This window comes from Lethenteron reissneri, chromosome 14, assembly GCF_015708825.2.
Source record: "Lethenteron reissneri isolate LAM-NWPU_2019-01 chromosome 14, ASM1570882v1, whole genome shotgun sequence".
NCBI lineage: Eukaryota > Metazoa > Chordata > Hyperoartia > Petromyzontiformes > Petromyzontidae > Lethenteron > Lethenteron reissneri.
The window spans coordinates 3641930-3656046 of record NC_083792.1 but is presented as its reverse complement, the minus strand read 5'-3'; the positions used below and the strand labels follow the sequence as shown (position 1 = coordinate 3656046).

The 14117-nt window shown below is 48.2% G+C and overlaps 1 protein-coding gene across 1 annotated transcript in view; it reads right to left on the bottom strand.

Annotated features, from left to right (window-relative positions):
- Positions 1 to 5859: 5859 nt before the first annotated feature.
- LOC133342264 (mitogen-activated protein kinase kinase kinase 9-like) overlaps positions 5860 to 14117 on the bottom strand; it is a 69387-nt gene continuing 61129 nt past the window's right edge. The window contains 3 exon segments of the mRNA XM_061551311.1: positions 5860 to 10694; positions 11462 to 12272; positions 12811 to 13055. Of these exon segments, the coding sequence (XP_061407295.1) occupies positions 9901 to 10694; positions 11462 to 12272; positions 12811 to 13055 (1850 nt within the window). The 3' untranslated portion in view covers positions 5860 to 9900.

Here is a 14117-nt window from a genome sequence, read left to right as displayed (position 1 = left end):
GCCAGACTTGAGATGACAGCTTAAAGGTGGATCCAGTTACCAGTGACATACAATCACACTCCACTGTTTAAATACCAGTTTCCCACAGATAACAGCATCTTTCTAACTTTGAAACAATAAACATGAGGTTAACTTTTTTTATCCTCTGGCGGGAAAAAAAGCACAGTTCAAAGACCCGCAGTGCGTAAAAAAATGTAACTTTCCAACTAAACCGCATGTTAAACACACTATATACAACAATATACAGTTAAATACCATACTCCATATACTGCTTCCGTTTTATATATATACAACGAGGAACACACAAAGTACAGTCCTACAGCTGTGCCTTATATTAAGAGTATTCTGAAATTTGGCGTGAGCTTGAACCGTTCTGGGTAACGTAAAAGCGCGACGGGAATTTAACCGTTCCACTTCAGCCGTTTCACGAAGATTACAGCCCTAAGGAGGAAAACGCACGGATTGCAAATCAGCCCACTCTTCAACGCAGAGTTGAAGTTAACCGAGTGAACATTTTACAAAGTAGACGTTTATTGCTTTTTCAAGGTTTACGTTGATAACCCACTCTTGATGCACCCCACCCACCCCGCCACCACTCCGTATAATTCCCCGTCTTAACCGCTCCCCCGCTAATGGTTCTGCCTATGGGTGTATTAACAACGTAGGCCTGCCAAACAAAATATGGCTCCTGTAGCATGTCCTGGATAACGCTCATGATGAAAACAAATAAACAATTTGAGTTATATGGTAAATCAGAACGTACACAAATAGACACACACATTTATTAAATCGGTGGCAACGAAAATACCAAATCGCGAACGTATCACTGTTGGTCCTATACGGTCAAATTGGGAATGATTGAAGAGTAGCCAACTCTTGCAAGGAGCTACGTTTCTGAACGAGAAACCGCTCAGTAAAATGTTATATTTATAATATATTTATTTAGCGTCCTGAAACACCTGCCCCACCAAACTGATTGGCTACCAGTTGGACTTTATTTAAATACCCATGTGTAGTTAAGACAATGGTCATGTTCAAATCATTCTCCTGCACACTTCTGATTGTAACAAATTCATACATTGCGTGCATCGTAACCTTGAGCACAGTATGCTGTAAATTAATCAAAACAATTTAAACACATTTACTGAGATTACAACATCCGGCCTCCTCGTCTGTCGGACTTGCTCAAAATTTGTTGGCCGAGACGAAACGTCGCGTGTTCAAATAGTGGCTTGCGTATTGCGTGCACGAGACAACGGGAACGCCTGACCACCATGTGGTGTAAAACGGCGAACGCCGAGGCCAGGCCTGCTGACATCGCACGGGGTCAATTGGGCAACCCGCACGTCAACCAGTGAAACGAGATGAAACGATAGAACAAAACATTTGCGCCAATGTTAAAATGTACTTTGCCTCAGCATTACAGGGCTTTTTACACGAAAGCATACATTTGGCAAACGTATAAGAAGTGTTCAATTGTAGGAAGGCTATCACTCTGCGGTGTGACCGCATGGGCTGTAAACTAGTGTGTATTGACTGCATAAATCATACGAATGCAACGACTCAAAAGATTAAAGGTGAAGCTTATTCTCACATTACACACAACAAATCCTGCGTATAAGGATTTGTATAATGTTCTATTCAAATTTTGATCCAACCAAAGATTTGCAAAGGTAATATTTTAGAACGTTTGGTGTTCGTGCCATTCTCCTAGAGCAAGGCAGTCACGAAGGTGCTATGTTTAACAGTAGTTTCACAGTAGGGGGCGATGCCGCTACGCGCGATCCCGATTGAGTAATTTGCTCTGTCATTTTTTTTTATCGGAAAATTTGGACCGTGATGCCGGCACACAATGGCCTCCTCTATTTAAATGACGTTACGGGATCTTTAACATCCACTGAGAAGCAGACGCCATGTATTGTACGGTTAACACACCCGCGGTATTAACCAGGGCAGTCTGTCAGTCTTGAACTACAAACCTCTGCTATGAGCTACCAACACACACCCCGCTCGGCCATGTCAATCTGCAATGGTGCCGTCCTTCGTACCATTACAGATTCTGGAATGTCATACCGCTGTTATAGCTGAACCGCCATAGAGCGTAGATTCATCAAAATATAATCAACGCAAAAATAAAACTGTGGAGTTGCGTTATCCACAATTCCTCGACTTGTGTAAGAGGTGAATCGTTACATCCGATAACAAATAAGAACACAACCAAACATCGATACAATGCATACGTGCTTGTGTACAGATGTACGCACACCTATATACCATACTTGTATACCATATGTACCATTGTTTGCTTTTTAAGAGAGCTGTATGAATGTTAAGATTATATAGAGGACACCCCCTTTGCTGTCTGTGTCGATATATTACATGCAGAAGCATACGCATGTATACTCCGCATGTACGTATATACAGTATATACATATACACACAACTGAAATATACAGTTGTACATGTGCACATGCACAACCACTGCTAAATTAAAAGTTGACATAAGGTGTTGTTCCATGCGAAAAATAGTTCGGGGAACACGTGTTGGCTTGCATCTTTAAAAACCTCGAGCAACATTTAAAATGCTTACGCGTACGTTTCCAAAATTCTATGGAGCAATATGCGGGTGATACGAAGTATAGGAATGCAATTGGGTATAGTTTTTGTGGTGGGTGTTTTAGTATCGCCGCGCCAAGTGGCAACTTTCAAGCCTGGCGTCCCAAACGCAGTGGGCTTGGAATGTTCAATTTAATTCGTATTTTTTTTACCAAAATGTATTTTCACCTGGGAAATCCCCTTCAGATGGAACATCTCCGCTTGAAAGGGTGTCCATTGGAAATTGTAGGGCGATTCCTAGAAAGGGCACAACATCTACTGTTTTGTCTGGCACACAGTACAGGGCAGACCTCGCTTAGAGCTCAAGATGCGTTTCTGGAGAAGTGAACGCTAATCGAATCAGCACTAAAAGGGGTCATTATACCATTGCATATATGGGGATGCGTTCCCGGCAGCATTATTTATTTTGTATGAGCAATATATGTGGGCTTCGTTGGGGTATCAGTAATAGCGCTAATAGGAATACAGATAGTAACCATTATTTAATAAATAAGAATAATTTATAACATCAGTATTACGTAGCTGTACTGACGAGTGCATTCTATTGTACTCCTCCGACAAGGCAGCGGTGGCAGATGAGGTTGGAGGAGCTGCTGCTGCACTCCAAATCCGGGTCACTCTCACCGAAAAGCTCTAGAACCTCAGTGATCTTAGCGATGCCCTCGGTCTCAATTTCTGTGGTGAGGTTAATTTACGTGGAGCCCGAGACTCTATCCTGGTCTCGTGAGCTTTCACCGAGCTAACAAAATTGTTATTTTACTTACGCAATCGTGATGACGAATCGTGATAATTGAATCGCTGGGGGGGAGGGGCGGTTTGGATAGTTCAAAGCCGTACGTCGCTTTTTTCGGCTGAGTGAATGACGGGGGGCGGGTACGTTTCCTCAGCCAGCGCTGCATGTTCTCACTCGCAAAAGGGCTTTTTCGAATTTTTTTATTTTCCACGTATTGTTGTTTCTTGACAAAATTTCTCCAGAACAAAGAGCACCAAAACGAATCGGCGTTCTCCAGAATCACGCTAAGCGAGGTCCTGCCTGCAAACTAGCAATTGGTTGGACCCAAATCGGTAACTCGGTGAGTTCAAAAGGAATGAAGACAAATTAACAAATGGAAATGTGACCCTGTGCAGTAATGCTAACGTATAAGATAAGGAAAATGCTGTTGACGCTGGCAGCGACGACAAAAAAACATTCAACACAATAGGTCTGCATAGTAGTGTTAAGCGACAATGTACGGGCAAGGGTACACTCCGATACCTTACACATCTCTTTTTTTAAGCTGAAAAACCAGGATTATTTTTTGGCAACATCAGGCATGATAACAATTTCACTGTCATGGAACATCCTAAGATAATACATTAGTTTTTTTTTACTATTAAACCGTGCATGTCTGGAATATTTATGGCACACAGATGGACCCTAGTTTATTGTGGCAGAATAGGCAGTTTCCCACGAATAATACTGGTAGGAACCACCTGGTTCCACCAGCCCACAGGGGATTATTGTGTCTGTCCGTCGTGCATCCAAAAATGGGAGGGGTGGGGCTGGGTGGAGAGGGGAGGGTGTGGAGGGCTGGGTGGGGAGGGGCTGGGTGGGGAGGGGCTGGGTGGGGAGGGTGGAGAGGGGCTGGGTGGGGAGTGTGGGGCTGGGTGGGGGGTGGGAGGGGTGGGGCTGGGTGGGGAGAGGCTGGTCACCCAGTGGTGCCCTTATAAAACTCAACGTTTAATCTACTCATGCAGGCTTGTGCCCGCCCCTCACAGTCGGGCATATTTGCGGAATACACCACGCCGCCGTTGACCCTGGCCATTGACCGAGCAACCCAACGTTCCTACCAGCTCCCTGCGCAGGAATGTGTTTCGTGGAAAATGGTCAATCTCCACTGCGTTACTACATTCGGAAGTTTTTAAGCCACAAATTGGAATGAAAATTATTTATGCCAAGATACAAATCAGGTTCCAACATACGGGACGTATACACACAGCGCGCACTGTCAGCTGTCACTCGTTAATCCAGCTGAGAGAGAGCTCAGAGTGAGAGTTAAAATCTTTAGTCTGCCAGCCTGAGACGAACCATTAAGTGTACTTGAGCCTCATTATGAAGGGCATCGGTTCACATTAAAAAAAATAACTATGGGGGAAACAACTATGACATTCAAAAGATAATTCCGCTGAACACACCTTAGATCCACTCGTCTGAAATTATTCCACAAACAATACTATTTTAATGAGCCACATTAAAATTACATTTTACAGCCCGTGTGGTCAATGACTGCAGGCAAATGTCAAAGGAGCAGTACTGCATCACTGGCTCTCGGCTAGCAATGTCAATCAAACTTGCAAAAACTGACAAAAACGACTCTCATACCAATAGTTTTCCCCCACCACCCCCGACTGGGCTTGACTCACACCCATCTCTGAGCCCAGGTGCTTAGTCACATTTTACCGCACAGGGGCAGCTGTCAAAAGGGGGTTCCGGGCACCGAGATGTTTCATTACGTGATATAGGGACAGCGCGACATACATGCAAGCACCATTCATTCACATTGTGCCCATGGCAAATATCTCAGAGTGCAATGTAAATGCGAGTTGTTTGTTGTTGGAATTTGTCTCGTTTTCTTTTGGCATAAACCGTATTTGAATATATAATGCTTAAAATGTGCTGATGCAGCAAAAATGAACACGACACTTGATATTTTCCCAAACTCGTCATCGCAAGTCCATACCCTCTGGGATCTTAAAAAAACCCAAAACCAACACCATTGCCACCAGCTGGTGACAAAATATTTCCCCCCTTGAGAGAAATCATTTAAATGCCTCATGGGACCTCCTTTGCCAGTACCAAAATATAATAGGTTTTCCCCTTTTTTCTGGCAACAAAACAGCTGTGTTAAGATGTTAAAACACCAAACTGAAACCTTTTTGCAAGGAATCATGTGTGCATTAACCACAATTCTTGTGGTCAGAATGCAAACAAAAACCACTCTGATAATATATGCAGTCTTTGAAACTGATTGGTCCACACCAGAGACAGCTTTCTTTTGAGCCTCGTCTCAAACGGTGTCAGACCAGAGGACGCCAAAAGACGCCTAAAGGCGTCAAAAGACATCCTCTGGTCTAACACCGTTTGAGACGAGGCTCAAAAGAAAGCTGTCTGGTGTGGACCAATCAGTTTCAAGGACAATGCATATACTATCAATGTTTTTTGTTTGCATTCTGACCACAAGCAGTGGTTTATGCAGACATGGTTCCTTGTAAAAGGTTTCAGTTTGGTGTTTTAACATCTTAACACAGCTGTTTTGCTGCCATAAAAAAGGAAAAAAAACCTATTCTCTCATTTAAATGCTGTGTAATACTGCACTTACAAACAGCTGCAATTGTGGTTTTTACTACGTTTTGTAAATCTGTCAATGAGGCAAGGGATTGTAATGTGTAAAATATGACGTGACGGGTGCGACCACCTGGGAAGGTCACTGCCACGTTCATGGTTGCTTAAATGGGTCTTCGACTGTAGTCTGCCCCTGTCCCCAATTGAAACTGTCAACACGATCACACACTGCAAAGTGGGTCAAGCCAGGTTCTAAACAACAACTCTAACAGAACGTCCTGGGACGGTAGCTCACAAGCCGTACTGCGTGCGATAATACTGCGATGTATCCCACTGAGTAGAGTGAATTCAGACGGCGCTACGCAGGAACAATACAGCTTAAGCGGATTTGGCCACGTGTAATGCCGTGCTATGAGTGGTGTGTGATTTGCTCAACAAAGGGGAGAGAGTTCAGGGTTATAAAATGTCCTATTTGGGGCTATCTGGGGGTTATGAGCAATGGCAAGAAATTCTAATCTGCTCATTTGTTCAACTTTTCCAAATCACATCAATGTGATCTATTTGTAATGCAATTAATTACACGAAATTCAATTCAAAGTTCAATTCGTTCCTTAATTTCACCAGGTGAAAAAGCCCTCCGAGATTTGCAACTTATTTTGTGAAAGACACCTCAGCAAAATGTAGTTGCAAAGGAACGCAATGCAGTAACAAAACCAAATGACGGCAGTGCGATTAAAGCCTGTAAACTACACAGCCGACTACTCTCACAAACGATGCCACAGGATCCACAATGTCCATCCATAATACTACATACGATCCCCGCGCTATTCACAGGCAACCAAGTGATTAAGATGCGATGGGTTTCTGGAAGGGAGACGGCACAGATTATTACGACGGGACATACAAACGCTCGTCCTTAAACCGCCCGAAAGGTCTCCGTCGCGTTCCCTGCATGAATTGTCGTGGAGTGTGCGTGTTTTGTCCAGTGTGAGAGTGGTGTGTAAGGAGGGGGCAAGCAGACGGTCAAAGTGGAACACGTGGACAGACATGTGGGTGCAAGAGAGCTGCTGTAAACGCACCACACGGAGTTGTGCTACGCTCCATGTCTTTCAGAACCCCCGTTCATCAAGCCATCAGTCAGTGCCATCGGAAAAACACATCGACGATAGGAAAGATACTGTCAGAATTAACCGGCATTCTTACAAAGGTATTACATCACATTCCCCGTGGGTCGCCTATCGTCTCCTTTAACGAATGCCTTTGCATGCTTCAACTCTTATTCGTAAAATTATCATCGCCTATCAGAGAAATACGTAAAACTTAACCTACTTGTGAAGCTATTAATTATCAGTGGGCATCATAATATTTACTTTAACTCATGTCGTACCCATTAAGACGTGAAAATGTAATTTTGACGCAAGCAAAACGAGCAAGTAGTGACAATTTTAAATTTGCCTTCAGAACAACAACACCTGAAGCAACGGAGTGCGGGGATTGCGAAGGAGGGAGGGAGGCTGCATTCCTAACGGGAAGGTGTAAACTCTCTTCCGCATTCTCAGCAAGGTGTACTCCATCGCTTACTTGTTAAAACATTACCCATTGGGGGATTGAACGGGCCCAATAGGCGGGCGGGGAAGGGAATTAAATAAAAACGAAAAATAAATAACATTATCTTTTACGACAGGATCTTACGCACAAACACGTTTTGTCACAGGCTACAGACCCAGTCAGGTTCCTTTTTAGGAATAATTTAGTGTTTCAGTAGTTTAAAATCTGAGCAGGAGAAAATTAAATTAAATTGAACGCAAGCTGCTACAAAGTGCATAGATGTGACTCAGGCCAGTTTAAGAACTCTTGAGTAGCATGGGTGACGATGTTGGTTCAAACATTGCCCCATTTCTTAACACGCTGTCCTATGCCACACGACTATGCATTACATCTCACTGCCGGACAGATTAAATGATAAAAGACAATAACAAAACGCTGAAAACTACCTCAACAGACATTTCAACACATGAGTTTGTAAATGACCACTCTATTGATGGGATCTGGGAAGCACAGAGGAACAGTTCACAGTTGTAGGCAAATCACCCATCGCGAAAGTTAGTATTTCAAACAGTTCCATTCAACAACGAAAATGGGCCCGTTCAGATTCACTATCTTTTTGCTACAGTGACCTCTTTGAATGGTGAGAGAGCGTGTGTTATAATTCAGCTCAATCAAGTCCGGTTCGAGGCAGCAGATATAAATCCACAGTCCACGCTGCTGCAGTCAAGTGCAAAGTTAGACACGTGACGTTTTGTAGGCCCACCAACGACGGTGCTGCTACGTTCGTGACCAAAACAGGAGGGTGGAGCGGTTGGGGACAAGGACGATCCGAGAACATATGCGACAATTATTCAAACTGAAGCCACCCAAAACAAACACTTAACACTTGAACTTAAAACCTTCAGCATCGACCAGGGGAGCAGTTTAAGACTTTAGAAGGGAGCTGTGCTGGAATGAGTTGGGGGGACTGGGTGAGCAGTGTCACCGTGAATGCACGTGTGGAAGCAAGGCTTTTCTGGCATTCGTGGGAAAAGCCTTGTGCCTTGCATGGGAGGAAACCTTCACTTTATCTTTGAGCAATGGGTCCATTGATAATAACAAAAACATTTATAGCCCGATTTTTGTCTGGTGTAAAGCCTAAAGGCCGTGATCCACTCGGGCAATCGATGCCGGCAATCGCCACCGGCACTGGTTGCCGAATCATTTCGCAGCGGCAATGTCCATCCAGATCAGAGAGAGAGCACACGTGACTGCCGAAGAGTGTCGTGCTTTCTTTGCCTGACAAAACATGGTGGGGGCTTCCAATTCCCAGCATGAGTGGGATCTTGGACAGATGAAAGAGAACGCTTTCTGACCAAATGATTTGATCTGGTAAGTAATGCATTGTATTGTATTGACGAAATGACTGACTGACTAGTAATAATGGACTGCATAAACTACTGAAAAACCAGTTTACATAACTAGCGACTAGTACTAGGCCTACCCCATACACAATCAACAATTTCATTTACAGTCAGCAGATCAATCATTGTTCAGCGTACACACTTATTATCTAGGCTTGTTTTGATTGGCTAGAGAAAACTCTGTCACTCCATTCCATTGCCCACCCAAGTTTCCATCGTCGCTCATGGTTAATGTATTGCCGGCGATGATTGCTGGCAACGATCGCCCTGCAATTGCCCGAGTGGTTCATGGGGCTTAAAGAAATTGCAAACTATCCCCCTCAACCTGTCAAGGAATGCTACCATTGAAAGCGGTCTCGGCAACTTTAATTTAAAACGTTTAGCTAACTCTAAAATGGCCACGGCTAAAATGCTCCCCCTATGTTTATAGAAATAAAAAGGGGATAAAACCCAAAACAGCAGTGCAAATCAAGCTACCTGTGAGCGCAGCTTGCGCCAGCTAGCCCGGGGTGAGCGTGCGAGAAAGCGCCATCACACGAGACAAGCGGGAGGGGGGTCCGCTCGCCGCGTTCCACGCGGGCGGAAAGATCGCGGGCGCCGCAGCAGCACTTTCAAGGCAAAAAGAATGGCAGTGCAGTCCAACGTTGTGGCCATAACGTAACCCACTCTTGCAGAATTGACTAAACACGCGCATTGCTTATCATGGAGTTGCGATCAATATCACTGACGTATTATCAGGTTTATCATCATTTTATTTTTTGCGTCATTGGCAACGCGGCAACTGAGCGATTCCGTAATTTCCGTGTGGGTCGGCAGGGGGAGTTTGTCGCTTGTTTTGTTTTTAGTTCCTGTCACAGTTTTCCAAGGGATGCTAGCAGGATGCGGCCCCATGGCCGGCAAAACCTCACCGCTCACTTCGCCCTCACCCCACAGCGACCGCAACTCACGCGCAAACGGTTCTTGCCCGACGGCCCCTCCTCCCGCCGCTTCGCCCCACCCGGCGGGGAAAAGTCACAAATTCGGCTCGCACAGCGGCACCGTCCCGTCCTGGCTCTGCCCTTCCACGTCCATGTCGAGCAGGGTGCCCACGCTGCTCGACGTGCAGAAGGGGTCTCCGGCGGCAGGCGATAAGGCGCCACCACGACCGCCGCCACTAAACGCCGGCTCGGTGGAGCGACGCGCCAGCAGCAGGTGTTGCGGAGACACGGCGCCAAACGCACGGAATGGAGAGTGCGCCTCTGCCTCCGTTTCGCCCGCTACCCCGCGATGATGCTGCTGGCGCAACACCACGCCCAAGTGGTGATCACTGCCGGCGACGACACCCAACTGCCAATGCGGCTGGTGCTGCTGGTGATGGCAGTGGTGCTGCGCGTCGCCGTCAAAGCTCGACTGCCGAAACGTGGGCGGCAGCGCGTGGTGTGCCGGCGAAGAGTAGCTGGCGCGGAGGTGAACGGGCGCGCCGAAGTCGCCGGCACTGCCCGTCGGTGTGGCCGTCCCGGAGTTGCTGGCCGGGGAGTCGGTGCCGCCGTCGTGGCGGCCACCCGGAGACATGAAGCGCCAGGGGTCGATGCGGCTGCGCGCCGTCCCCGCCGCCGCGGGGCCGGCGCCGCCCGATGCCGAGCCGCCGGTGCCGCCGCCGGGCGAGGGTCGGGGCCGCGGTGTGAACTCGAGCGTGCGGGGGCGCTCCAGCGCAGGGTCGTGAGAAGCGTCGTCTGATGGGGGGCGCCGCGGGGTCAGCGCCAGCAGCGACCGTGGATCCGGCAGGCGCGGGAGGCCGTGGCATGGGCCCTCACCCACGCCGTTGGCTACAGGGAAAGGGGCGGCGAAAAGAGCTGGATCGCTACCGTGCCGGTGACGCCGGAGGGGGATTTCTGCTGCGAGGGGATAAATGTTTTGAACAAAGAGTGCGCTCAACCATGGGAATGTGGAATTTCCAGCACGGGCCTCATCGAGCCGAACCTAAATTGCGTGACCGTTATGGGAGTCACTTTTAACTTTATTTAAAAACAACACCAAGAATAGTATTACGACTAAAGAATATCACATTAATTATTGCCTGAATTAAGCAGTTAAAATTTGCTGAATGCTTTGTACTGCTGAAATTACACAGCAATGGTTTCAATTAAACTCGCGCAAATTTGCTTTCATTTGCTATGTCACTGTGCTGTGCACCAATACTACGGAATTCCACATCTCATGGGTGATTCTGTAATTGTCCTTTCAAGGTTTTTCTTCAAATTTGCACAATTGACATCACAAAGAAATCTCTGTTCCTTCACTCGAGACATCCTGCTGACAAGAGATACGCACATCTCATTTAACGGAGCACGAACGGATCTGAGAGTTACAAAGAGCGTGGGATTGTGGGTCACACTCTCCTTGTGAGAGAGGAGGGAGAGGATTCTAAGATGAGGGAGGGATTTCAGTGGCCAATAAATTATTTATATTCAGGGAACTGCATAAAAAGTTACCAGGACAGAGAAATTGTGGGTTGGTGGGAGGTTGGAAATGATCGTGGGCAAGAGGAAATGGAATTGTGGATGAAGGAGTGGAGGAAGGGGGCAACACTAACTCGTCGGAGGGAAACCGCCATCGCTGCCGTCCGATGGCGTGCGCTGGTGCGCCGGCCCGTTCTGCCCCGGCAGCGCGCCGTCCGACGGAGTCCTCCGGTGCCTCCTGGTCACGGCGCCGGCCGCCACGGGGAGCAGCACATGCGTGGGCGTGAGCGACTGGCCAGGCTGGCGCTTGAAGCTCTCCACGCGGCAGTCCACGAGCGGATTACGCGTGCGCGACACCGCCGACGCGGCCATCCCGGCTTCCTCGTACGACGACGACGAGGAAGACGGCGAGTGGGGGACCGCTGCCGTCACGCGCAGCACCACGCCGCCGCCCGGCGTCGGCGGAGAGTCGACGCTCGGCGGAGTCTCGATCTCGTCGCTGTCCGAGCGCAGCAGCGAGCGCGTCGAGTTGCACTCGGAGATGGACGACAGCGAGTCGAGCGTGACCGACGCGTGCGGCTCGCCGCCGGCCCCCAACGCGGCCGCCGCCAGCGCCGCTGCCGCCGCCTCCTCCTTCTTGGTGGGCTTGCGGCTCGGCGGGCTGGAGCTGCGGCGGAAGCGGCCCGTGCGCTGGAAGAGGCCCTCCTTCTTTTTGGTGGAGCCTACGCCGACCCCAACACCGACCCCGACGCCGCGGTCCGCCGAGCGGTCCCGTTCCGCCGGTTCAAGGTCATCGGAAAGCCCGCCCAGCACCTGCTGCTTCCACACGTCACGTATGTCCACGCCCAGCACCACCGATGCCAGCACGGCGGTGCAGTCCAGCAGCGCCAGTTCGCAGCGCTTGCGCTGGGTAGGCTGCCGCTTCAGGCTGTTTGTCGGGGTCACCTGTGAATTGACACAAAGAAAAGTGTCGGTGAACAATATGAAAGACTTGGTGTGTGATCCAAGCTTCGTTTGGACACTGAGTATTCATTACAGTAGAGAGAGATGGTGAGGTTATAATTAGCATTTTTAAGTAAACAACCATATCCCAGCCGTGCTATTACGATTTGAGACTAATAAATATGCCACTTAAAATTAGTATGCTGTTTCAGCCGCACCCTGGCAACTAAGGTTGTAAACGTTTATGCACGACTCTGTCCACAAATCAAAATCCAAGAGGAACGGTACTTTAGGACGACGTCTTGGTGTTTAGAGCCTTACCCTATCGAACACTGTCTAACCCGACCCAATGGTTTCCCAAAACGAGACGCTAACCAGAGCATGATGGAACTAATTGCAAATACGCAGATGCCTTTGGCCAACAGCTTCCCATCGACTTACGTCCCGCTGATTGAATACACTTTTGCAGACAAACGCTTGACGGAATGCGTGACACAACAATTCTGCACGCCACGTTTGTTTCGAGAGGCCAAGCGGGAACCTGCGGCGTGCTGGAGGCCGAGTTGACGGGCGTGGGCTCCTCGGTGGTGTCGCTCCCTTGTCCGCACGCCATGGCGGGGGAGGCGGTGGTGACAGCGGCGGCGGCGACGGCTGCGATGGCGCCGTTCCCAGGCCACGAGTTGCGTGCGCCCGTGAGCGGGAGCTCGAGCTGTGCACCCGTCGCTTGAGGCGTGGGGTCCGAGCTGGCCTGGGGCTCGGGCGAGGGCCCGGCGTCGCCACTCTCGCCTGTGGTCCCAGCACGTCGCGTCGCCCACACAGCGCGCGCCAGAGTTTGTCAGATCTCAAAAGGCTAAACAGAGTTGAGCGTGGTAAATACTTGTAACCGGGACTCTTGAAGATCAAACCTGTCTCCCTGGGTTTGATCTTCCATGAAGCTCATGATCGAACTCTAAATCGAATCCACTTCACAAACCATGGCAACAGATGCAGATACCTGATGCACAAATGGAAAATTAACAAATCTCCAGTTGTGTGCGACTGTGGTCATCCACAACAGACCGTACAACTTACAACAACGAAATGCCCGATACACAATTACGACGGAGACATCACAGCCATACACTCCACTGCTCCTGACATGGTTATCTGGCTTGACCACCTACGAAAGAAGAAAACTGTGGGAATAATACAGTTTGTAGGCTCCAGCTGTGAGATGACCAGGCTATGGCAGAACAGCAATGGACTCTTGAATATATCTGTGCATTGATTTGAGTCCGACCCACTCACATAAGTAGGTATTCTCTGGGTACTCCAGTTTCCTGTCGCAGGCAAAACACTTACGACTGGAATTCGGATAAACATCCAATCCCCTGAATTCGCTGGACTTGTAAGTGAATGGATCCTCTGGGACCCTCGATTGAGCCACGTAGATTTGACATACCTAAACCTACTGGACCTGAAAGATGGCCAGAAGATGGCAGTACAAGCAAGTGAATGTGTGATCCTACTGTATGGACCTTACAGTGTTATCAAAAATAAAAAATAAATCAACAAGAATTTGGCACACAAGCCTCTTAAACATATATCCAGACACAGTGATGCTCTCTCAAAAACCGATCTATATTCTTATTCAAAGGCAGTGCTTGTCTCCAGTTTACACACCTGAGCCAGTGGGGGAAATTCCACATTTCTATGGTGGGGATAGGTCGAGGCAAAGGACAACAACTGTTGACTACCCCACAAGGTCACACTTATTTGATCAACACAGGAGAAGTCTTCTTCTCTTGTATGGCTAATGTAGATGCAGGGCAACAACTACAATTTCAACAACTACAATTTCCGATCATC